Below are 26,770 nucleotides of genomic sequence, written 5' to 3'. Positions count from 1 at the left end.
TCCCTACCGATGCGCTTCACATTCCACCCTTCGGAGGAGGAGAGCTTGCCGGAGAAGTCCTTTCATCCATCGCCATGTGGACCATGGCAAGAGCTGACGTATGTCAAGCCTGACCCTGTGCTTTTGCTGTCTCCTCCAGGCCCCAGCCACCGCACGAGGCGGTCATCACAGGCCCTGTGACCAGCAGTGACCCACTGCTTCTCTCTCCCAGCACCTCTAAGTTCCCCTTTAGGGCCTGTACCTGGTGGGGGTGGGCTAGGCACCTGTAGTGACACCTCCATGGGCTTCTGTGTTCCCGACCACTGCACCCCCAACCCATTCCTCTTGCCTACTTCCATTTCGACTTCTTCTCTTAAAGAACAACTACCAGCCCCAGATTCGAAAGAAAACAGAAACCTCACACTTTGCACACAGTTACCTGCCACAGTCGGCCTCCACCTGAGTGGAAAAGAAGGTGACAAGTGTGCAAGATTGGGGACAATGGCTGCAAACCTCTCTGGCTTCAGGCCAGCCCACCGGTTACCTTTCTGGGGCTGGAACTCTTACCTTCTGATTGTCCCCCACGTCATCTGGGGATTCGCCTCCCCACTTCCAAGCTCAACCAATCGTCTGTACAGTTCACCTGGCAGCCAATACCTCAAGGCCTGTGCTCCTTCACTATCTGGGTGGCCCTGGGGCATATCCCCTGGGCCTCTGTCTCCCCACGGGAACAGTGGGGAGAAGAGAGCCCTTTCCCACTTTGCGTCTCGGGCTAGTTGCCAAGCCCGGCAACGGCGAAGGGCCGGCACATATGCATTTGCGGCAGCACAGCGAGGCCTCTTGCCAGTCTACACCGGGCTTTCCCGATGAGCCGTTACGTTAAGTCCTGCCAGGACAGGCGTGGAGGCTGCCAGCGCCCTGGGCTGCCCCCTCCACTCCCCGCTGCCCAGGCAGCCCTCAGTGGAGTCCGTCAATAGCTGGCCTGGCTAGGAGAGACAAGGTCTCCGGGCACTGGAAGCAGGTTTCCCTTTAAGCCTCCTGTCTCTCTAGACCTGGGTTATTCCTACACACTTATCTCCCCTGTACCATTTTAATGCCTGAGCTGACACCTCCATACCCCAGAACGCAAAGAAATAGTATTTTCGTTTCAGATGCAGATAATGGCTAGGAACAATACGAACAATATTATTATTGTAGTGCCCTGGGAAAAAATTAGCAAGTCAAATATTGAATCAGGCCTGTAGCACCACAGGCTAAGCAGATTGCTTTGATCTTATCCATGCTAAAAGCTCTATTATTTAATTTAAAGTCAGTGAACACATATCAGACCAATATACAATGTGTATCTGAATGCATGTTTCAGAAGCAAAGGAATGTTTTGACTAAAGGAAGAAAATATCAAAGTTACAGCTGCAAGTGAACACAAATTTGCCCTCCCTCTTCTCTTGGGGCTGGAGGTGCTGCTGGCCAACCAAAATGTTTTGGTTCTCAAGGACCTGCTTATGGCTCCAGAAACACCTGCTGAGCTCCCATTTTTTCTGGAACCAACAAGGAAGGGGTTTCTCACCCACCTACTAAATTTGAAGAAGGGAGTTTGAGACCTCAAGTCGGCACGCATGAGCTGCACATGGTATGGCGCCCTCTGGTGGCCATTCCTCTGGTAGGCCTGCTGCCCCCCCCCGCCCCCCTCCCCCCTCCCCCAAACTTCAATGATCCAACCCCCTCCCTGTTGAGGGTGCCCTGCCCGGAAAAGGGACTTTAAAGGGCCAAAAGGAGGCCAAAGCGGCTAATCATGAGGGTAAAACTATCTAGCTGATCGGAGGGGAAGAACGTTAATTACCCAGCAGGGCCCAAAGAGAGAGAGACTCTTATACATGAAGATAAAACTTCATATATAAGATAGACCCCCTCAAAAGCCAATCTAAACAGCAAATGCATACCCTAAGCCAAGGGTCAGCAAATTACAACCTGCAGGTCAAACTGCCCCCCGCTCCCCCTTTTGTAGAGCCCAAGAGTTAGGAATGATTTTTTACATTTTTAAATGGCAATCAATCAATAAAAATTTGTGACATGTGAAAATTACACGAGATTTCAGTTTCAGTGTCCCTAAACAAAGCTTGATTGAAACACAGCCCTGCTTATTCATGTATATATTGTGTGTGGAAGTTTGGTAGCTGGACAGTCAGTTGTATGGGCGGCAAAGCTGAAAATATATCCTATTTGGCCCTTTACAGAAAAAGCTTGTCAACTCCCGCCATTCACAGAGCTGAACTGTTAGTCCGGTCCCTACGCCCACCCTGCCCACCTTCTAGCAGGACCAAGCTGCAGCAGTCTGCAGGACAAAGGGTGTATATGGGGGAAGGCAGGCGTCCCATTTCAGCACAACCCCTACCAACTTACCATTTTATTATTGATTTCATGGAAATGAATCTCACAGACTTTCTCCACAACGTCTTCATTCTCAAAAGTGACAAAGCCAAACCCTAAAGGAAAAAGGAGGGGGAAAAAGACAGGAGAGGTGAGTTCAGTTCCCTTTGGCCCGCACGGTCTTTCTTTGATGTCCTGTGGTGGTGACAGGTTCCTGGGACGAGGGCAGATGGATCCCTGGGAAGGGCCTCCAGCTTGAGGAAACGATTTCTAATTTGTACAGAGCACCCTTCCAACAGTGAGGAAAAGTTAAGGATTTCGTCCCCCAGGCGGCGGGCACATGTGGTTTACATTTGCCCGGAAGCAAACAAGAAATTTACTTGTCTGTTATTTACAAGGGTCAGAGCCTGCGGCTCATGGCAGGAGGCAGGCGGGTGGGGGACGACCATGGCGGATCACCGCGGGGCCACACTTGCCCCTTCCGTGATTGAATGGCCAGCCCTTGGGTCGGCCTCCAGACGGAGGCGGTTATTTGTCCTTTTCTTCCTGAATTACTTCCTCTAATACCTCATCAGGACATCCTGAGGCCTGGAAGAAACTATTAAAAGTTTCAGGCCTCTGTTCTGCGTAGGCATCCTTTTTCTACTGCTGCTTCAAAAGCGCTGCGGATTTGGGGCAGTTTAAGACTGTTTGATGCCTGCTGTCAGCCTGTCAGCTATGCACTGTATTTACTCGGCTGGAGACAGGCTTTGCTAGACAAGCTGCACTGAAGAATTTTGGCAGGCGCCTGCTGCTCAGCATCCTGAGTGCCTCTCGCTACCCTCCTGCCCCTCGCTTTCTTCTCCTCCCGCCCCCGACTGGGTTCCAGCACGCTGCCCCATCTGTGACCCCACTCGGTAAGCACCGCTTTGACACACAGACCCACTCACAGGATGGCACCCTGCCTCGGATGAAACAGGATGAAACGCAGCTGCAGTGAACACATGCAGGAGCACAGACACCCTGAGGGGGAGGCAGCAGACCTGGGCTCCAGTTCTGACTTTGCATCGAACTTATGTGTCATTCTGGGAAGCCCCTTCCCCCCTGAGCCTCCAGGGTTGAGACAGGACTCTGGGTCCCCCCCCTTCAGGTCACAACCCAAATCTCTGCTATGGACTGAATGTTTGTGTTCCCTCAAATTCACATATTGAAATCCTACGCTAACGTGATGGTATTAGGAGGTGGGCCTTTGGGGGGACATTTAGGTCATGAGGGTGGAGGCCTCATGAATGGGATTAGTGCCCTTATACAAGACATGAGAGAGCCTGCTTTCTCTGCCCTCTGCCATAGGAGGATACAGTAAGACAGCTGTTTGTAAACCAGGAAGAGGGCCTTCACCAAAAACCTGACCATGCTGGCACCCTGACCTTGGACTTCAAGCCTCCAGAACTGTAAGAAATAAACTTCTGTTGTTTGTACGCCCCCCAGTCTATGGTACTTTGTGATAGCAGCTCCACTGACCAAGATACTATCTTCCGCAAAGATATGAGCCTGACCGAACGCAAGTCTGGGCACACCAACCAGGAACACAAAAATCAGAACGGCTCTTTTTGTATTATGATAATTAGTGCTTCCTGTCCATGAATACAAATACAGATGCTCCCTTTTTAAGCTTTTGTGTCTATTCTGGGCCCCAGAAATCCCAAGTGGGGAGAGGATCTCTCAAGACCCTCTTTTCTCCAACCTCCCATTCTACCACCCCCACCTTCTAAGGAACAGCAGGGAATAGGGAGCTGAGGGCACTGCAAACCTATATTACAGCTCCTGCAGGATCTAGAAGATTCCTCGGGAAAGGAATGGAAAAGGCCACTCCCTGCTCTCAAACAATTTCCAGTAAAACAGAGGGCTAGGATGACCACAGAATCGGCAATCACGATCCTTACGATGATATGTAATTTATTACCACACACCAAATACCAGGTTGGTATTCCCAGCCTACACAGCCCATGCCCAGCCCACTACAGACACGTAAGGCTGGAGGTCAGACCCGTCGTGAGGGGCACACACAAGCGTTCGCTGCGCAGGGTCAAAGTTGGCAAGTTTCTCGCAGTTTGGTCCTGGACAAGCTGGGTCTCTGGACACAATGATATTCTGTTTAAAATGAGGCCCAACAGGAAACCTTTCACTAGGTTTGTACACACTCTCTAAACCAGGTCCCTGCAGAGAGAGCTACAACGCCGACCTTCTCTTTGGCCCTTGGTCCCGTGTGTTATGTGCAGAATGGGACGAGACCACACCCAGAGGCAAGTCTCCGAATGATTTCTCTTTGGGCTTTGCTGTGTTGGCTCTTCAAAGGGGCCTGAAAACCATCAGTTAAACTCTCACGCAGGCTGGAACCCTTGCAGCACACGGAAGGGGACTGGCATTGTTTTGGTTAATCCCCTTTCTGGCCACCCTTCTAGAGCCCGGATCCTAGTAGAAGGGATTGAGATGCAATGCCTTCAGAAGGTCCTCCCTCCAAAGGGAAGGTGAGGTGGCCCAGCACAGGATGCAGGAATCTGCTAGCACTGGCTTCAAGGACAACGGCTGGGCTGCGGCCTCATTCTCCCTGGGTCCCCAGGAGGCACAGAGCCCCTAACACACAGCAGCCGGTGGCTGAGAATGACAGGACGAGCCATTTCTGCTTCTCTAGGGCCTGAGCATCTTGCTAATCTGTGTCACTGCCTCCCCCTCAAGACTGATTCAGCCCTTCTCTGGGCATAAACCGGCTCCCACCCGTGCCAGACATCGTGGAGGACCCCGAGATCAACAAGGCAACATCCCTCTTCTCAAGCAATTCGCTCTCTAAAAGGCACAGGTCAGAGGTTCCCACTCAAGAGGAGCATCTCTCCTGTGCAGACCTCACCCCTCCCTCTCGACCCTCACGTCTAGCCTCTGGGTAAATCTGGGTCTCCTTTGTGTCTGAAGTTGCCCCTCTGGCCTGAACTCAGACTGAGGCAACATGCAAACCCCTAAACGAGCCAGGATGGGCCAGTTCTTAGGTAGGGAGAGAACCCCACTGCTAATTAGGGTGAATGCGACAGGCTGAACAGTGGCCCCCAAAAGGTGTGTCCATGTCCTAACCACTGGAACCTATGAATGTGACGTTATCGGGAAAAAATGTTTTTGCAAACGTAGTTAAGTTCAGAATCTCAAGAAGAGATCATTGTGGATTTAGGGCGGGCCTGCCACCCAATGGCAGGTGTTCTTAAAAGAGAGAGGAGAGGTAGAAGTGAGACATAGAGGGGAGACATCCGCGTGAAGACAGAGGCAGAGGTTGGAGTGACACAGCCACAAGCCATGGAATGCCGGGAGTCCCCAGGAGCTGCAAGAGGAACGGCTGTCCCCTAGAACCTGCAGAGGGAGCCCGGCCCTGCTGACAGCTTGATCTCAGACTTCCGGTCTCCAGAACGGTGAGAGAATACATTTCTGTTGCATTAAGCCACTCAGTCGGTGGTAATTTGTCATGGCAGCCACTGCAAACGAAGACAGCAAGGTTGCAGGTTATGGCTGCCTCCACACAGGTGGGCAGGTCCCACAAGATCGCTCCAGCCAGACCAAGCACGCGCTTTGGATGGAAGGAGGAGAGTGTGGACGAATGAGGCAAACCCATCCGTGCCACCAGGAAACAGCATGAGGCAGTTCCAGTCAAGGGCACCCCTCCAGGAGCCGGAGGACAGTGGTTGAATGTCACCTAGCTGCTGAGCACGTACTTGACCTGCAATAGCACCCAGGTAAGTCTAGTTACCTGGAGGCCACGGGTTGAGTTCCCCCGCCAAGGAAGCTGCTTTCCTGCTGTAGCCCGCTCCTCCCTGGTCCACCGTGCAATAACTATCTGAACTCCAGGCCCAGCACCACTCAGGACTCACTGTGGCCCCAATTTCCCATTCCCTGCCACTGCTCGGAGATGGGAAGAGATGTGGCGGAGCTGGCAGACGGGAATTAAAATGCAGACTGTTGTGCTGGGAAGGGAGGGGGCAGGACTCGCGGCGGTCACTTCAGATCCCGACTCCCTGCTGGTCCCTTCCCTAATCCCACAGAACTCAAAATTCGAGTATCACAAAAATGATTTTTCTGATCAAAGGAGAGAGCCTGGATTTGAAGCCTACGTACCACGGATGCATCACAGTTCAGCGATGTCAAGACTCATTTGCAGTATTTTAAAGATCTATATCGTTTCAACAGCCCTGTCTGTTTAGCCCAAATAGAGAAAACGAACTTGATTATGTCTAAAATATTTGTTCATTCCATTTGGAGAAAGCAAAGAAGCAATGAAACACTTAACTATCAATAAATGTTGTTCCTGAACGTATAACCAGATGAATTATCATTTGCAATGAATTAGCAACTCAGTGGCGAACAACCCCCCGCCAAAATCAATTAAACTGAGGAGTGAAGGGCAGCACAAGGAAGTCAGACATCTGGGAGGGATGCGGTAGAGGGCGGGAAAAATCCTTTTTCGGCATCAAAGTCTTTTTCATTTTTGAAATTAATTTTTTATTGGGTAAAATATACGTAACATAAAACTTACCACTTTAACCATTTTTAAGGGTACAGGTCAGCGGTATGAAGTACATTCATGATGTTGTGCGACCGTTGCCACTACCCACCTCCAGAACTTTTCACCATCCCAGACTCGAACTCTGCACCCTGTTAGCAGTAACTCTCCCTTCCTCCCTCTCTCAGCCCCCAGTAACTATTCCACCTTCCGTCTCTATGAATCCGCCTATTCTAGGTACTTTGTGTACTTGGAATCATACAGTCTGTCTTTTTGTGTCTGGTTTACTTCACTATGCATAATGTTTTCAAGGCATCAGTCTTTTGAACAATCTGCCGAATGTACAGATCCTACGTGAGGCTCAGGGAGATCGAGTATTCCTGAGAAGGAGCGGGAAGGACTGATTTATTTCCCTCTCATTTTTTTTCCAAGAGAGCCTCGCAGAGAATCAGAAATGGAGCCTCACGAAAGCCCATCAGGAAGAAGCACAGCAGCAGGTGGAAGAAACACACACTTACCCTCGCTCAAAAGCGAGGACCAGGTAATGAGCTGTGCGCCTCAGGAGCGCCCCTTCACCTCTCTGGGCCTCACAGATGCAGGCAGAACCGGGCGTGGTGCATGGGGGGGGGGGTCCTGCTCTTGTCCCCAGCAAGGCAAGGACTTTGACGCACAGTGTCTACGGGGCCTCCAGCTCCACGAGGGCCCTTTGGGGTGCCCCTGTGAACACCCCTGCCCAGTGTCTCATCTCCCTGGGTCCTAAGGTGGTGCCACCCCAGAGCCAGAAAACACCTCCCTAGAGATTTAAAGTCACGAGCCGCCATCGGTACGGAGAGGAGCCCTAGGGGCTGTAAACGGGGGTGGGGGGAGGGGGAGTGTCAAAGGGCCAAAACTTGGGGGACAACAGGCTAGAAACCCTCTCAACTTGTCATCAGCAAAATGTCACCTGTCTGGCCTCTCACAAAGTCCCCACCTGAACTGCAACTGAGCTTCTGAGGGGCCCCAGGAGTCAACAAAACTGGGACGAAGAAGGTGGTGGGAAGGTTAAGCCCAAACAAAAAGGGATTTCAAAACGGATATAAATAGGGTAGCGGTTGCCAGCGAGCATTTCAAAATGAAATTCGACAGCATTCCCCTGAATGAAGCTATTATCGGAAACTAACAAGTAACATAAGAGACAAGCATTTAACAGTCAAACCTTTTTTCCCTCTTTTATTCAAATAAACTAAACTGAATATTCATCTGAACAATTCAAAGCTATGAAAAACCACACACACACAGCAAGAGAAGTCTGAAAACAAGATACCTCAAAATTAAAATGACCCGCTCCAAAGGCGATCACGGAGGAACACCCAGCAGTTAACTTACAGAGAATTCTTTTTTAGGTCAGGGAGGGAAAGATGGGAACGGCCTCCCCCTAGCCTCAAATATAATTTTCGTCTCTTATCATATAGGTCAATGAACACTAATAGGCAATCACACAGTGCCTAACGCATCTTCAGTGAAAATCAATGCAAGTCAGGAGTTAACGCACTTGGTTAGTGGGGAAAAAAATGAGAGAGAAAAAAACCCAGACTGTCAGATTTATTCTGAGTATCCCATGAGGAATTTAAGGTATGTGTACGCAAGGGTATTTATAACCCAGGAAACCTCCCTCTCTTGCTAGTAACCCAGTGCTGGGGGAAGCGGCAGCATCCCCGAGCTGCTTCCAGAGAAAATATGAATCCCTTGGGTCTGGGCGTGGGGAGCACTTTCTGGTTTCAAAATGCTTCCCCTACATCATCCTCCCTGGTCCCCAAGGCAACCCTGAGAGAGGCAGGGCAGGCTCCTGTGTCGTCATTTCGCTCAACTGCACAGCTAAACGCCTCGTCCATGCAGGCGTGTGGACACTAAGCCAGAGCAGGAGTTGAACCAGGAGTCATACTCGGCTCCTTTCACGACCCCACCCTGCTTTTCTGGAGAAGGTCATCAGTCAGGGCCTTCCCTGAATCAGGAAGTGTTCAAAGATGGATTGGAGGCCCCACAGTCCTGGGAAGGCGAGACCTGGGCCACGAGCATGGTGGTCCGTGGGTTTCAGCACGGAGTCAACCCCCGGTACCTGTGTGTCCGTTAGCGACACTTCATCTTGGGCTGGCCTCCATCCCCAACTCAGAACATGTCAGGGCCACTTCCATGGGCTACAGCAGGTTTGGCAAATCGGTTTCATCTCCTTGGAAGGGTTTTCCTGGAGCCCTGGATGGGGTCTGAGGGCCCCCCTACATGGCGGGATGGGATGGCTTCACATGTCCCTGGGTTTGTCCTTAAAAAAATGTAACTCAGAAGACTGATCTGTTCCAAGAAAAAAACGAGCTGCCTTTCCAAAAGAAAGGACATGTTTCTAATGACGGATCCCCATTTTGGGATACTCACTGCGTGTTACCTGGACATCAGTCAAGTCCAGTCTGAGCTGCCATTACTTTCCTGATCTTCAGTCTGAGCTGCCATTACTTTCCAGCATCTTCAGATGTCAGGTACTGGGCAGGAGGGGTGACCAGTCCTGGCTGTGCCTGTTCTTACACCCAAACGCTAATGTGGATTTCGATCAGATAAGCATGTCATTTCCCACCCAGCCAGGGATGGGATTCCTTCAGTCATGTCTACTGTCTGGTATCCTGAAGGTGGTTATACAGCCCACATTCTAATAATAATTATAAAAAGAGAAAGCTTACCGCATGTATTGATCAGCCTTCTTTAACTCAGTCTTTACACCCGACCCTCGCCAAGTAGGATGATTGTTCCCACTTTACAGACTGAAGAACTGAGGCCCAGGCAGCAGGGGAGGGGGGAGCCTATGTTCGTTCCACCCCAGCCCCCTTTCTTCATATAAAGGTGGGTTACTCTAAATCCAGTATCTGCTGGATTCTAAACGTGTCCCACAACCTGGCTCTGGAACCCCACCCCATCACCTTGCTCTGAGAGACCCTCTACAACCCGGGGGACAGCCCCTCAGCCTCATGACCCAGCAGGAGGGCCAGGAGAGTGGGGGAGAGACGTGCTGTCCGGTCCAGCTGAGTGTTCACTCCTGGGCGTGTGTAGCTGAGCCCTTCTACATAAAGGCAACTCAGGGGACGCCGAGGGTTTTCACAGTGACACCACAAAGATGAATTTTATAAAGAAAAACAACTAGAGCATCACCTAAGCTAGTCTAGCCCAGGATGGGCACAGGGTAGGGACTCCTCTGAACGTTTCCAGACCCCAACCATGGAGCTGCCAGAAAACGGGGTGGGTCATCAAGCAAGATGCTAGGAGACACCTCTTGCAGCAAACTGGCTCTCTAATGGGTCAGCCGCCCTGGAGGGATAAACAGAGAAGCACTCATGTCCCTGGCCTTATAAAGAACAGGGACAGGCACACTGACCCGCGATGGACACAGGACTCAGCCTCAGGGCTGGTGGGAACAAAGGTGTGTGGGCCAGGAGGCCATCAGAGGCAGACACCACCCTCCCTCGCGGCTGGCAAATGAGCCGGTGATGGATTGGATGGTCTGCAGACATCCCTTCTCAGCACAGTCCTCTCTCTGCCCCATACCCTTCTTCCTCCCTGACCTGGAGCCAGCAAGCTGCCTCTCTGGGGGGGTCCTTTCTGACCTGGCCTCTCCTCCCTGCCACGTGCCTTCAGGGTGCCACTGCAGCCTTCCACTGTGGCATCACTCATGCACCTGCTTCCTCGTTTACACCAGCATCTGGCAGCTGGTTGCTGTAAACGATAATAAAATGCCTTTCCAAAAAATGAAGGAATGTGACCAGACACGCCAGACATCATGATATTAAGGCCGTGTCAATTAATTTCTCCCCCTGCTTGATAAACGAGCCCCATTCCATCTCTTAATAATGAGGAGAGAAACAAGAAAAGTTGACACTTGGTTTAATTTATTTTCTCAACTTGCCTGATCATATTTCTTTCTGCCTTGCAGAGCTGGCTGTGGCTGTGGGGAATTACAAGTGGCTGGCGTGCAGGCAGCGACTGGATTGGTGTGAATCGACACGGGTCTCTCCATCCCCACACACCGCTTCATCAGGAGGGGAAGGGACTCTTGGACCCGCGCCTCTTCAGCCACCTTCGGGGGCGGGAGCGTGGAGGCGGGGCAGGGCGGGATCTCAGGTGTTGGGGGCCCGGAGGACAGCAGTGGCACTCTCAGACTCCAATCTAGTGCTGAGGAACTGCTCGAGACTGAATTCCCTAAATTAATACTAAGCTAGGTTGGCGGCATTGGCCAGAGGGAGCCAGTTTCCCAACTGGAAAGCTACTTTTCTTTCCCTTTCAGCCCGAGGATGCTCTAACCAACATCTGACCTTGAAACGTGAGCATCAACCTTCTAAAGGTCAGATGCCAACTGTGAACCAGCAAGTGTTTCATGAAGGCTTCAGTCACAAGTAAGTTTTTCATACGACCACCGTAAGCACCGTAAGGATTACTTATGGAGGCCCACAGACCGTAAACCAAGTTGGGGGTAAAAGTGAAGTGTGCTCCTAAACGAGCGCTTCTCGGTGAGGTCCTTCAGCAGAGTCTTCTGATGGGTGAGGGGCTTGTTAAAAATGCAGATCCCCAAGCTCTGTCTGCCCCCTAATGTGAGTGCTGTGGGTGTGGCCCAGGAATCTGCATTTTAACTGGTTCTCTGGTGATTCTGATGCCCACCCAAGTCTGACTCTGCTTTATGTTTCCCAATTCAGGATGAGCCAAGTGAAGACCATTTGGTAGAAAAGAATCCAGAACTTTCCACTGGAAAGAGAATCTTCAGGCCCCCTTTTCATATGAAGGGGGAGACTGAAGCTGTTCTAAAAAGGCCCTGATATCTCTTTCACGGAGAACGGGACCTAGCAGCCCCAGGGGCAGTCCTCATCCAAGGCAGGGGGAGATCGGGGCAAAGACGAAGCTCCTCCCCCCCAGACTCAGGAAACGACTGGAAGCCAGTTCATACTAAAGTGTAAATGACTGATCTTGCCTCTACTCCCAGAGGTCACGGTGGTTTACTCAGATCAAATCCTTATGTGAAAGCAATTAAGCTCTACCTTAGAATTCCAAACAGGCATTCAGGCGGTGGGAGATTTTTTTTTTTTTTTTTTACTGATGAGGGGCACCTCCCTGAGTCTGCGAAATTATATGAGTGTATAGAGAGCTTTACAAGGAGGGGGAGGGCGTGTCTGAAAAAACCACCCAGGAAGGAAGAGAGGGAGGTTAAAAGGAAAAGAGAGGGAGAAGAAGGGAAGGAAGAAGGGAGGGTAGGAGAGAAAGAGATTCAGGGGCAGGTGGGGCGGAGGGAGAGAGAGTGATGCGGCCAACCACCCCGAAACCATTTTTCTAAGAGAGAAATCTGCCGTGAATACCGATAGCGTGATTTGAAAGTGCTTGCGGCTACAGCGAAAGGGTGTCTCATCCCAGACTCTTGTTAACCGAGGGGGAAAAAGCACCTGTGATCCGGGGCAGACAACCCCAATCTCATTTCATTCCTAGCGCGCTCCGTAGCAGCGATTCTGTGAATGACACTGGTCAGGGCAGCAGATTAGTTCACAGACCTATTTTTTTGTGCGTGGTGTTCCATCTTGGTAGGGAAAATAGTCAGTTCTTGGCGAGAGAGACACATATTACTGCTGTTAAGTGCCAATATAAACTCTGGGACGCAGTGGTAAATTCACCAAATTAAATCGCTAGACAACTGGCTCGGATCAGGACCCCGGCAGAAGGTGCCAGGACGGCAGCGCGGGGGCGGAGGGGGCTGAAGGAGGCCGAGGTCGGGCGCAGCTGGAGCGAGGGCTGCTCTGGAAACACGGGGCCTGGGGGGCTTTGGCGGCTCCACCGGCAGAAGCGCGCCCTTCAAGGCTTCTAAGCCCTGGGGCTTTCTGAGCTCAGGGGAGATGGGGCACCGGCTGGAAGACTCTTACCCACTGAGGTGGACATCTGGGTTAGGACCCCCAGGCTCTTCCCCAAAGAGTGGGTTTTAAATCTGTCCACTTTTCTGACACTCGCCCTCGAGCCCCACCCACACAGTGCGCCTCCTGGAAGCTTAGGGTGGGGTTTCAATCCACCTAAATGCCTCTGCTGAGGTGGGGTAGAAACAGGCTTAGACTTTGGAGCCAGGTGGATCTGGGCTCATATCCTGGCTCCAGCAATGACTGGCTGTCCCACTCTGACCCTCAGTATCCTACCCTCTGTGAGACAGAAATTTAAAAAATCGACCTCACCAGCCTGGAGGCTTCCTTGAAAACACCTGTGAGGGGTGAGCTACCCTCTCCCACAGTCAAGAGACTTTCTACGGCTTCTCTCCTAACCCAACCTCTATCTCCACAGTCACCTTTACCCTTTGCCGTGAACCTCACTTATTGAAATTCATTTGACATTGACATGTGTGTCAAAGAGATGTTCGTGGGCTTTGCCATCACGGTGGGAACAGGATTCAAGACAGGGAGAGTTAAAACAAGTCACACGGTCAAACTCCCATGCAAACTTGTTACTTAAAAGGACCCTGCATCGCTTTGGGTTTAAAAAAAAAGAAAGGACTGAGTTTTGAGAGGCAGGCCCTGTGCTGGCTGAGCATGGCATTCCCCCGATCCCTGATGCGCCCCCAGAGCCTCTGTGTTCACTCCAGGGTCAGGAGCCTGTGCAGGGCTGTTCTGGAGGGTGTGCCTTGGTATCTGCGAGGAGGGGACATGAAGGAGACAGAAACAAAGGGGGAAGGGGACGCCGACAGGGACAACAAAACCTCTGCTGCAAGGAAGGAGCAGAGTTAGACCTGCACCCCGTTCACCCCAGGATGGAGAGAGGACCCCTCGGAGAAGCCCAGTCATCTCAAGATGCCACCGCTTCCCTCTAACAAGTTCTCAAGGAACAGTTACTGGCCTCAGAGAAAGTTCCAAAACTCCATCAAAAAACCACGACTTGGAAGCAGGTTCTCAGCGCCACCACAAATTATATGACTTTTATGATGAGGTATGTTTTCAGAATAGTCCCAACCGACAGAGCCCTGGCTGGACGCCCGCTGGGCCCGCCACCAGCTCCGTGCCCCCTGCAGAGGGGTCATTTCTGCCCACATCGCCAGGACTCCAGCCGGCCGGGCTGCCCGTAAGCCTGCCCGGAGTTTGGGGGTAGGTGGCTGCCCACTGAGGTGTCTCTGCACAAGACACACACGCGTCCCCACCGCAGGCTGGGGGCTGGCCTCTTTTCTTTTTCTGGCTGTAAAGGAACTGTTCTTAACATCTGGAGGTGATTCAGATGATTCAGGGTTTAAGAAACATTGGGAAAAGGAAAAACGCATAACGCTTAATTTTTATTTTTCATCTAAAACTAATTTCAGCTTCACTAATATTTAATATACGGAGTGAATGGACCTAGTGCCCTCATACATCCGGACGTCAGAGAGACACTGTCTTGGATGGTATTTTATAGACCCCTGGAGAGACAAAGGAAACGCTACAATGGGGGTGAGGTCAGAGCGGCACCTCATTGAGTTACCTGCTGCAAGCGTAGCCGGTACCCAGTGCTGTTAAGGTGTGACCAGGATGTATAAATGGATGTATAGATTATGTGATCTGGCTTTCAGTAAAGGAACCCTTGCAAAATGGGCAAAGAAAACCAGATTGGAGATAACGCTAATGATATAAACCTTGCCACTACCAGAAAACAGCGAGCTGACCCTGCTCTGCCACTTGGCAAGACTCCGCACCAGCCACTTCACACCCCAAAATGTGTTCTGATCAGACGGGAGAGCAGCAGCTGAGTGAGCGAGAAAGATCCTGCTTTTCAACAGAAACTTGTGCTTTAGAGAAAGCACTTGGAAAACGAATGTTTGGAAAATATTTCTGTTGTTCTGTGATTTCATTGCTAAAAATGATATGACTGGGTTATGTACAAAAGCTCTTGTATCTGCATACTTTTAAAACTTGGAAACAGAACTGTAAGACTCATTTTTTTTTAAACGAACCTTTCAGTGGATTTTGAACCCGCTTGTTAAAAATATAAAAATGCAACACTTGATTAATTTGCATGAAAAACTGATTGACATCAGGGAAGATGGAAATTTACAAGCTGAATTTCAACAGAATCCTTTGCATAATTGGAGGATGGGATTGAAAAATTAGTATCATGATTCAGTCAGCACAGCAAATGTGATTCTTCCACTGAGATCTGTATATCTTGAAGTGTATTTTTCAGTTATGACAGGCATTAAAACCAAGTATCAAAATAATAAGCTAAACTCAGAATCCAACCTTTAGAGCTGAATCGCAAAGTGTTAAGTCAAGAATTTTTAAAAAGCATATTCAATCATACTGCTCTCACCAAAAATTATTTTAATTATTAATAAATAAAATTCTAAATACGGCTTATTTCAAATGTATCCCATCCTATTATATTGCTATTTATATAGGTTATATATATATATTAGCATAGTAGTACATGTATATAAATTGAAAATTAAATAAAACGTATTGGGGGTTTGTGTGTTAATATTTTTTCTGCACAAAAAATGTGAAGATATAGAATTAAAAAAAAAATTTTTTTTTGAAGACTCCTGCTCTAGAAGGAGAAGGTGGGGCTGTATGTCCTGAACACTGGTTCTGAAGTCATCCCTTAGTTACAGAGACTACTAAAGCCAGAGGTGAGGGTGGGAATAGGTATCTTCAGTGCCTGCCAGCTGGTGTGGACCCCTCCGACCCCCAAGGAGGGGCCTGCAGGTGGGCTATTCATGGGACTCAAGCACCTGCTGATTCCAGGATCTCCTGGGTCCTCCTGGCTCAGAGCACAGAATGCTTTAGAAGGCATTTTGGGGGTGCATCCTTCAAACGGAGACCCCTCCCCCATACGTTAATGGCAGCAATACCTGAACTCTTGTCAATAAGTTTTTCATAGTGTCGTATCGTCATTAAAATTTTATTCTATTAGCATTCTGAATCCAAACCACTAAGTACATAATTGCTAAAACATGTGTTAAGCGATGACTTAGGAAATGCCAGTTTTATCGTATTGTTAATTCACAGAAAGTAGGATTAATACACTCACAGGTCACTAGGATCATTCAGTTCAGTTTCAGCAGCTCTTCAGCGGGAGGGGGGTTGTTGGTGGGCAACCCTGGGAATTGGCAGCAAGGGCAGAAGAGTTCTTTGTGGTTGACCCTCAGCCCTTCTGCAGGTTCTACGAGCGTGTCTGAGAGAAACTCAAGAGACAGGATATCAAGGTCTATTTTGCCCAAAGGAAATTATTGTAAGATCTGATACCACTCAGCGCAGCCTCCTCGAAAGGGCAGATGTGGAAGGGTTTGGATGGGGAGGAAGAGAAAGAGCAACACGTCCATTTAAGTCAGACCAGTAAGACTCCATGGACCACTGGGGAAGGTTCAAGTCTTGAACCCACGGATGTAGTTTAAATCCTGGTTGTGCAGCATTACTGGCTGCGTGATTTGGGACAAGCCCTTAACCTCCCTGACCCTGGGTCTCCACCTGAAGAAAGGGAATAAGGATGCCCACCTCAAAGGGCTGGCATGAGGATGCCCACTCCGGGTATCATCCCTGTACAAGCCTGTGGTTTTCATATAAGGATTTCATACCCAATATTGCTTGGAACAAGCGGGCCACCAGCTGCGGCTTGAAAATAATGTAGATATCAATAAATGTGGACTGCAGTGGGATGGGCTCTAGTGGGGTCTACCCTGAGGTGCCAAAGCCAGGTGATTAGAAGTGAATTGGGACTCACCTTGCTGTCATCTCCAATGGAAACCAGGACAGAAGATCCCTAGGCCAGAGGGGTTTATTCAAACCCCTGCCCACCCTGTCCTGGGAATTACAGAGGTATCCAGGCACGAAATGGACTAAATGTCTTCTCTTTTCCCAGCTGCCCAAATTGCTTTAGCCTGGCCCGATGGTGGTACTCCCAATTCTTCACACTTAATAATGAAACAGCCTGCCTGGCTGGGCCGCACGTGAGATCAGGGCTGGAAGCCAGGGCTGGAAGAGCCACAGCAGACTGGGGTGAAGGAAGGGGCCAGGCAAGGGTGGCGAGGCCACACCTGGGTTTCCTGAAGCTGGAGGGTCAAGGCCTGGGTTTCCTGGAAGCTGGAAGGCTGAAGTCAGGTTGAAGCCCCAGGTCCGATACCAGAGAAAGCAGTCAGGGAAAGCCAACAGGCTCTTTAGGTGGGGCAGGAGCCCTTCGTAGGGGAAGATAAGGGACAGGCCAAGGCACACTGCTAGAGTGATGATAAATGAGTCTACCTCGCTGGAGCCAGGATACAAAAATCAAAGCTAAGGGGAAAAAATATATATATAATAATAATAAATGCTGACCAGCCTCTGCCAGGCCCAAGTGGGAATAGAGAGAAATCACCTGGTTGCATTTTCCTGGAACATTCTTTCAAGGTACTTTGTAAATTAAAGTTCCCTGTGGCGAGGCCTTCTGAAACGGGTTCTCATTTGTGGGTTACAAGTGGAAAGAACACCCCCTTATTTGTAGAAAAGGTTGTGAGTGGAAAGAGCCTCCTTATTTGTGGGCTGTGAGTAGAAGGAGTCTGAGCTTTGGGTTCCCACGTGGGCTGGAACCCCAGTTCCACAACCGATCAGCTGTGTGATGTCTCTCTGCCTCAACTTTCTCATCCATAAAATGGGGATGGTAATATTTTCGACTGTAGATCTTTTCAACAAGACGATGCCTGAGACGTGAAGCTCCGCACAGTGCCTAGTACTAATCAGACGCTGACTCATCTGTGCTCTGCTCTGGAGATCTAGTTCTACTTCTGCTGACTTGCTGTATCGATTTAATAACTTAACCCTGTGGGATGCAGCCTCCAGAAAGTAGCTGCTCAGAGGGGAAGCTGCAAGGATTCCCGGGCTTTGAGTATCACCTTTCTGCACCGACCACACGGGGGCAAAGAGGGCTGGAGACAGGCTGAGGGGTGACCCACCCCGGGGGAGAAGGATCCTCAGGGTGGCTTGGCCTGACACCCAGTACAACGCTGCCCCTGATGGGAGATGGGCCCTCCACTGCCCAGAGCAGCCCCGAGCGCACTTCCAGGCCAGGTAGGAAGGCAAAGGCTGGATCCTCCTCTCATCATCAGCACAAGACCCAGAGCCTCTGTTCTCCAGAGAAGGCAACTGAGAAACAGTGGAGCTTCTCCCGCTGTGAAAATCACAGTGCACAGAACACCATGTTGGGGCCATTCTGCTACTTGGCTGCGAAGACCAGTAACTTCAATTTATTTGTGTCTGGGGCCTTAAAGAACCTCGGCTGTCATCCCTTCCTTAGTTTATTACCAAATTTCTAAAATATTACATTCTTTATTATATCCAAATTCACTTTATTGCACTTGACAATACAGATAATCACATACCATATGCTCTAATGTTTTGAAACCAATGCGTGTTGACAGCGGTTTTTATTCATGATGCATAATTCCATCCCCAGCTCACAATGAGGCCTCCGAGCAGCCAGCCTAGTGTTAAGACTTTTGCCTAATAACAGATTAGCAATACAGCAAGTTTCGGAGACATCCTCGTCCCTTGCCGTTCTCTCTTTACAATGGGAAAAACGTACCTGAGCCGAGAAGATGGATTTATCGAAGAGAAGAGGAAAACACTCTCCCACCACCCTCCCCCCATTCCCAGAGGGTTTATAATGATTTGTTATCGTTCCACACTTATGAAACTTGATATTGAAAAGAGGGATTGGCCTTGTGCCAAGTAGCAAGGCAGCTAATCACACCAACCACACTGCTGGCCCCTGAGAACTGAGAACACACGATGCCCCAAAGCTCTCATTAGGAGCCTCTCTTGTTTTCACTCTTGTTTTGCTACAAGCAAATATTTATCACTCCTCTACCTTGGTGAGACCTCCCCCACTCGCATGCCCTCTTCTCATCCCCTGGGCATCCCTTCTCTTCCCAATTAGCCCCAAGCTTCCTGGCAAAATGAACACAGCCGGGGATGATTCCTACCCCTGGCGTCCTGGCACCTCTCAGGCAGAAAAGCCAGCTCGGCGGGAACCGTCTCTGCGGCTCCTTCCACAAAGCCTGCTTGTCCTAGGGTGGCCGAGGCAAAGGGTGGATCATGTGAAGATGATCCTCCAGCTTTGCGGTGGAACAAACAATGCCGTTCACGCGTCTCCTAACTAAGCGCTTTCCTGGGCTCCGCAGAAGCACTCGAACAACTGTAAACCCATGAGATCATGCCGGGCGTTGTGGGAAAGGGCTTGCGCTGTCGCCGGCAGAGAATCAACTCAGATTTATAGATCCTTAAAGCTTTACTATATCGGTATTCGTCTTCCCCTGCAGACAGACAAGGGGACCAGGGCCGTGGCGGAGGAGAGAGAAGAGCAGCCCACAGCTCGGCTGCAGACAGACTGGAGTTTCACAATCATTCTCCTGGGTAATGAGATTTCTCAACAAGGGGAGGAGGGACAGGAAGGAAAGCCAGGCCTTTGCTGAATACTTGGCTATTTTCCCAAGGCTTTGCTGGGGGCGGGTGGGGGGAGAAAAGAGATGTTATCTTTAACAGTGCCTCTGGAGTGCCCAGTGACCTGCTGTCAACAGAAGCAATGGGTACCCAGCGAGGAAGGGGCTGGAATCAGACGATGCAGAAAAACACTTACTTAGCCATCTTCCTCCATGTGACTGCTGTATAGATTAGAACTCTTTTTCATAAATAAAAACCTACTTTCCCTTTGGGCTTACATCATGGCTCCCAGAAGGGCCTTTTCTTTATTTCGGAATCATCTTCTGCAGGCAGGGGCTCCTCCTAATATCTCAGGGGGTTTGTGCTGTTTTCTGTTTGCTTTCTGTTTTGTCCTTTTCCCTTGCTTGTCTAGGACAAGCCAGTAAATAGCTGGTCAGTAAACCAGACACCAGAGCTTAGACATAATTTCATAAAGAAGCCTCCTGAAATATTACAGGTTGGTCTCTATGGGTCTGGAAAGGAGACGGTTTCGGCCATTTCAAAAAGCAGGATCCACCTGTGGTTTGCCAAGTAACCACTGAACACACTGGTCCTGGCCCCGTCTCGCCCCACCGATTCTATTCTCTAACTGTTTGACTACTTCTCAGAAAAGGGACACCACCCCTCACCACTTCACAAAGATGGTTTAAGAGTTGGGCATCTTGAGGCATTGCTAAAGTTCCTTTTCATCCTGAGGGCCCATCTTTCTCTTGGTAATTTCACAAAGGGCCACCTATAGACAGGGTACCAGCACCAACCCACTTTCCAGAGGCAGGACTCCTGCAAGATCTAACATAGCCATCTTGTTTCTCCTGAATCTGGTCTCCTCCGGTTCCTCCTAAATTTCTCCATCATACAGTTTCCAGCCCCCATCAGACCTCCTCTGATAGTAACCTACCTTGTCAGCGTCCATCCTAACATGGAATACCTGGAAAGGAATATGACATTCCACGTGGGGAATACTGCAGGGTCCTAGATATTCGACCGGACTTCTCTTGATGCAGTCTCTCGTGGCTTTCTCTGCAACTCCATCACCCCACTGCCTCAAAGAAAGCTTATGGCCAACTAAAACTTCCTGCAAACCATTATCCAAATCTCTCCCCGCCCATCCTTCACTTGTTTTCCTTTTGTTAGACTATAACCTTTGATTGTCATCTTCTGATTATAAAAGTAATACACATTTTAGAGTCTTAGAAAATACGGAAGACGTTTATTCCTACAATAAACATTCACTGGACACCTACTATATGGAAGACACTTAGTCCAGACAAGACCCAGCTTCTGCCTTCAAAGGTGGGAGAAACACACACCCCATCATCCCCACAGCTAGTGTGCAAAGAATGGAGTTACAGAGCGTGCATTCCACGACTGCTGTGGGTCTCGCTCACCACCACGTCCCCACACCCCCTTGATGAGTGTCCAGCACGAATGAGGTGCTCAGCAAATGACTGTCACGGGAACGAATGGCTTGGGAGGATGGCCTTCCGGTAGATCAGCCCGTCTCTCTCTGCACATACATTTTTCTCCCCAAAGGCCGAATCAAGCCAAGAGACCTTCAGTACCAGACAAAGCTTTATGTAACGAAAAGGACCCTCAGTCCACCAGGCCCTCCTTTTCCCGTTTCTACTCAGAGCCTGGTCCCTGAGCACACAGTCTGCTTAGCTGCAAGACTGAGCTGCAGAGGAATAAGAAAACAGTGAGAAGAAGGGAAGTCAGCTCCAGAATCCCTGGGCCTGGCCGTCTTGCTTCTCTGGGAAAAGCCCAATTGTAAAGGCTTAGGTACCAGCTTCCGTCTCTCCAGGCAGGAGCAGCGGGAAGAGCAGAGCGATGATTGGAGGGTGAGACCGGAGCGCGCGCTTAGCTCCCGTTCACCCAGAGCACCCGCCAGGCTTGCTTCTGCCGCTTCCACCAGCCAGACGGGATGTTTCCGCATCTTGGGGTAAGTGGTGCCGCAAAAAGCACAAGCCAGACAAAACCCTGGACGAACGTCCCGTTCACTGTCTCCCATGAATGAGCTGCCTGGAAGGGAGGGCACCAGCCAGCAGGCAGCCGGCACAGGAATCTACTCCTGCTGCGATTCTTTTTTGGTCCCAGGTTGGGAAAGTGAACCTCTGTCTCTTTCTAGCATTTCTGTCTCTTGGAAGGCTGGGAGGGCTGTCTGCCCTGCTCATCCAAAGACTGATGAACCAGAAGCTCGTGGTTACTCGGTAGAAGACAGACAGAAGGCAGGCGCTAGGACAGAACCCACGCTCGGAGAGAAACCTCTGCTCTGCCCATTGTCACCTGGCAAGCCTGCGCCTAGAACCCTGTGCCCTACTCAATGCAACCAGCCTTTCCTTCCAAGGAGAGGCTGGGGATGGCTGGCGAGGCTTGAGCACTGGGGAGAGGACCTGAAACAGCTTCACGTGGGGTCAGGGGATTGTCCGTGGCTGGCCTCTCCAGGCCCCAGCCCGGAGCCACCCCTTCCCCTAACCCCATCCCTCGGAAGGGCAGTCCTAGCCAACAACCTGTCCTGCAGCTCATGAGAGCCTTGCTTCTGGTTCTTCACTCCTGGCTCGCTGCCAGCCAGCAGGAATAACGGACCCGCTTATTTTATTTCATTGGCTTGTAAAGGGACATGACCAAATCGTGATGGGGAAAGAAGCTGGCAGTGGCAGAGGCCAGCAAAGCCTGGGGAGACGCCAGGAGTTAAGTAATGCCTTGGCCATTCGTTCTCCCTGACGACTAGCAGCGCTGCTGGACCAGGATGGAAGATGTGAGCGCTGGGGCTGGGGAAGCACAGAGGGGCAGGGGCAGAGCTACCCCTGACTCGCTCTGCTCTAGGATGAGCCGTGCTCCTTTCCCACCTGGCTGCTCCTTTTTATTGGGTCATGGTCATTATCATCACAACCACCACCATTTATTTAGCACATAAGTCTTAACCCTTTCATATTATCTCCAATCCTTCCAACCTGCCCTCAAGGCAGGTAGTATTATCCCAACTTGACGAATGCAGGATCTGAGATTCAGCACAGTGAAGTCACTTGCCATGGCCTCTCCATAAGTGAGCGGCTGAGCTGGGATTAAGTCCACATCCATCTGTCTCTAAAGCCTGGACCGTCCTCTCCATCAGCCCCGGGAAAGGCAACCAGGATAAATGGAAGATTTAGTGCTAACAGCCCTGGATAAGCCACCACACAATGGAGGCCAAATGACTGAGGGGTTATCCTTGCTGATAAGTGTGGTGGTCTGGGATACTCAGAGGGTCTGCAGTGAGGAGGGGGTTGATCTCCAGCTCCATCCTCATGAGCTGTAGCACCTTGAGTGACTCACGTGACCTCTACAGTCCCAGCGTCCTCACTGAAGCCTGAGATTTCAGTCTGCTGTGCTCACTACCAAATTCCCTGTACCTAGAACCTGCATTCCACAAAGACTTGTCAAGTGAATGAATAACGGAATGAAAAACGGAAATTTCAGTAACATCCTCGCTACCCATCTTATTAATGAGATAACATAGAACACTTTGCACAGAGCATGACACATTTCTAGGGATCAACAAGAAGTTCCTGGTTATTATCAGTACTATTACTATATACTTTTACTATAATACCATTATTGCTTCACAAGGTTATCATAAGGATCAATGCATTTGCGAACCGTAACATAAGCCAGAGTTTTTACAATAACTAGTAAGCAACGCTGGGCAACCAGGTCAGACGCTGATAAGTGGTCACGGGTAATGCCAGCACAGAGGCATCCCAGGAGGCTGCCCTGGCCTCTCCCTCAGCCCCGAGCATCTGGGGCCTAGCAGGTGGAGCTCCTGCCCAAGCTCTGTCCCAGGTCCCCATCCACCTGGGACCCTCGGGTGGAGTTGCTGGGCACGTCCACGCTTGCACGGCCCGGTGAGAATGCCTCCTGTTACCATCGTGCAGGTCACCGAATGCCCATGAGTTACGCCACGTCAGCCAGGTCTCTGATCAGCTTAGTTAAAAATAGAGTTTGTAACAGAAACCTAAATCCAGTCTCCTCTAAATCAGGGCGGCGGGGGAGCAGGTGCCACCCAAACGTGGCGCTACGATGATGTGCAGAGGTGGCAGCCCCGGGGCGAGGAGGGCCCTTTACACAGAAGGGACGGCGTTCCCTCCCTCGGATTCAGTCAGTATTGGCTCAGCACCTGCACGTGTCCCAGGAGGATCCGAGGCTGAATCAGCTGTGCCTCCAGGTGACAAAATGGACAAGAGAAGTGGGCACAGAATAACTCTAATTCGGGACAGATTTCCTTATGGAAAAGGGTAAACAGATTGGTCTTTTAAAAGGCTGCTCCTCAGAAGCTTGGATTCTGAGACTGTCCCCCCCCGCCCTCCACCAAACTACTGGTAGCCAACCCTGGGCTTGGGAGCTCTGCAAATTCCTCTAATCCAGGAGGCTCGTATGGCAAGTCCTCACTCTTTCCATGTGGCTGGTGCGAAATACCATCATGCTTAGCGAACCCAATATTTCCGGAACAGGGTGAAGCTCAAAATAATTCTCACAGTTAGACTCACTGGGACCTAAATAGCTTTGCTGATTAAACCTTTGAATCCTTATCCGAACCGGTGACATTCCTCCTCAGGGATGCCAAATCCCTTACTGCTTCCCGGCAAGCTCAGGCCCGAGGGAGGGTCTGATTCTGCTGCACACGCCAGTTAGGGTCCCCTGCCCTCAACTGGTTATAAGCCACTGATTTCCTCTTTGGAATTGCCGATCAGCTTTCCAGTCTCCTCACCACGGCCCCCAAAACAGAGAGGACCAACAGCTGCCCTCATTACACAGCACCCTTGTTTGGGGATCTGGAAAACAAGGGCAGCTGTGCACAGGTTGGGATCACGTGGTAGAGGAGGGGCCCTTGCAGAGAGACGGCCTGGGACCCTCTCCTGTTTTCGGGGGGCTACAGGCACACTGTCAGCGGTAGGAGGTACTGACTTTCCCATTCGGTGTCAGCCGCTCGCCTGCCTGGTGGGAAGCAGAAAGAGAGAGAACTGCCGAGTATCTGGATTTGCTCGCGATGTGTTATTATTATAATTACTGTTATTATGTCACCACTGTCTTTTTTGAAACCGTTCCCATAGGTGGTTTCTTTAGCCTCCCAATCATCCAATGAGGTACCTTGAAAGGGATTATTATCCCCGTCTGAACCGCAGAGGAAACCAAGGCATAGACTGGGTGACCCTTGACCTTGGCCACACCATGAATCAAATGACAAGGACAAGAGGAGGCGTCCCCAGTCTCGCCTCGGGCCAGAGAGCCAGTGTCTGGAGGCATCCGAGGTAAAGGCAAGAAAACCACCACTAGGTCGGTCAGAAGCAGGCCTCCAAGACAGACAAGCAGCCCAGGTGACGGGGCCACACTTGCCCTCCCCCCCAGCCCCCCCTCACAGTGTGAGGTCAGGCCACTTGGCCTGCGATGCAGGGAGAAGATTTAACAAGCGACACAAGCTCGTGGTGGATTGATTCTCCGTTGCTGGGGGCGGCCTGCCCTCTCCCTCGTCACTGACAGGCAGTGAAGGGTTAGTGGTGCGCTCCCTGCCACTGGTTCCTTGGAGCTAAATGATAAAATGATGTCAGGACTGGGCAAGAGCTCGACTGCTAGTTAGAGCCACCACAGCTGCAGAAATGAAACTCTGCTCACCATCACCTGCTTCTTCTCAGAAGCTCTGAGCTAGACCTGATGCACCAACGCGAAGCCCACCGCAGCTGACCGCACGCTCCTGCCCGGTCCTTGCCAGCCAGACGGCAGGCAGCACTGGCCACGGTGGGCAGAGGTTGTAATCGCTGCCCTGACTGCCGGCCCCACGCCTGTCCTTCTCCCAGAAGTCCGGGGGAGGAAAGCCAAGCCCCGCTGGCCTGGCAGACTGGGTTGGGAGACCCCACCCCCCACACCTTAGGCAGAGCGCATGCCACGCTGCCCAGCTCTGGTGACCTGGACACACCCACAGGAGCAAAGGCAGTGGGGGCTAGGCCGGCTTCCCCGCTCTGCCTCGCATCAGTTGTTTTAGTTGTTTGTTTTCCTGATAAACATTCTGAATAGGCATTATGGCCGCATCGCTGGGAGCACCAAAATAAATCAACATGATCTCAAGGGCCAGAGAGAAGAGGAGGGCAAGGAGACTGCCGTCGGGGCCTCCAGTACCATCCAGTTCATACCAGCTGGCAGAGGCCTCCATTCCACGGATGGTTCCCACGCTGCCTGCAAAGCCTCGGACGACTCAGGAATGATTAAGGCACAGACTTGACTAAACCCACCCGTAGCTCCTCCACCAGAGAGAACCACTGGCAACGGTTTGGAGAACGTCTCTCCTTCCATGAACACTGCTTTACTGCAGCAGCTCTCAGCCCAGGCTGCACCCCGCACTCACCCGGGGAGCTTTAAGGATCACCACGTGCAGATCCCACCCTCAGAAACTCTGATTCACTTGGCCTAAGGCAGGGCCTAGGAACTGGTACGCTCCAAGAACGCCCCAGCTGATTCTAATTCTACTGTGATTCACAGCGTATATACATTTTATAGCTTTTCTCATGCAATATTGTGTCATCAGCATTTCCACATGTCACTTAAAAACTCTCTGTAAACTTCACTTGAATGGATGTGTAATAATCCGTCACATGAACGTCCCATAATTTCCTTCCAGTTTGCTTTTGTAGGTGTTCTCCTGGGTGGGTGCTGGCAAGTGGCTTGGGTCCAGACGGAAGACCTCCCCCCAACCCTCAAGGCAGGCCCATTTCACACCCCCTCGCCACCTGGGCTCCTCAGACAGAGCCTGGCCGATGGTACATCCACTCCGCGACCCAGGGACTGGCCTTCTGCACTGCCATCCTGGGACCCTGTGCCACACCCCAGAATTCCTCACCAGTTGGGTAACTTGTTTGTCTCTGCCAGGAGGATCAACTTGGTTCCATGGGGAGGATACACCCAGAAGGCCCTGAACAAAGGTCCGGGAAGCAGGATGGGCTACGTTGTTCATTAATTCCTTGTGAGGTCCTCACGGAATTTCCACAAGGCTCACTGATTTGGAATAGTTGCCTCCTTAAAAGACATTTTGAATCTTTTCATTTTGGACCAGAAACTTGGTCAGGAGCTGATTCTTCATCTTCCTACAGCCATTTCCTCTTACTCCTTCCTCTGACTGTCTTGAAAAACCTGTATCTCCCCAGCAATGGGTGTCTTATCGGCCCAGGCACACAAAAAGCCTTGTTTTGGAGCCTTGGGCTGAGTCCTGGAAGTTCCAGCTTTGAGGTGCAGCAGATCCTGGATAAGGACGGGCCCGTTCAGAGGATTCTCGTGGCTCCTTTCACGGCCAGAATGTCCAGCTTTTAGGGGATCCACCAGCGAGGCAGTTGACCCCAAGACTCCACACTGAGGCAGAGATGTCTCTTTACCATCCTCCTTCCAGCTGTTCTAGGAAGGAGCAAACACCTGGCGAGCAAACTGGGGCCCGTTTCCAATTCTA

General features: G+C 50.8%; 1 protein-coding gene across 5 annotated transcripts in view; it reads right to left on the bottom strand.

Moving 5' to 3' along the window:
- The window catches only part of MSI2 (musashi RNA binding protein 2), a 389,780-nt gene that overhangs the window by 73,229 nt on the left and 289,781 nt on the right, over window positions 1-26,770 (bottom strand). For all 5 annotated transcript variants that reach the window (XM_033847266.2, XM_033847265.2, XM_033847268.2 and 2 more), the window contains one exon: window positions 2,380-2,462. In XM_033847266.2, the coding sequence (XP_033703157.1) occupies window positions 2,380-2,462 (83 nt within the window). The remainder of the gene's footprint in view (window positions 1-2,379; window positions 2,463-26,770) is intronic.

The sequence above is a fragment of the Tursiops truncatus genome, chromosome 20 (assembly GCF_011762595.2).
Source record: "Tursiops truncatus isolate mTurTru1 chromosome 20, mTurTru1.mat.Y, whole genome shotgun sequence".
NCBI lineage: Eukaryota > Metazoa > Chordata > Mammalia > Artiodactyla > Delphinidae > Tursiops > Tursiops truncatus.
This window is presented reverse-complemented; position numbering and strand designations above follow the sequence as displayed.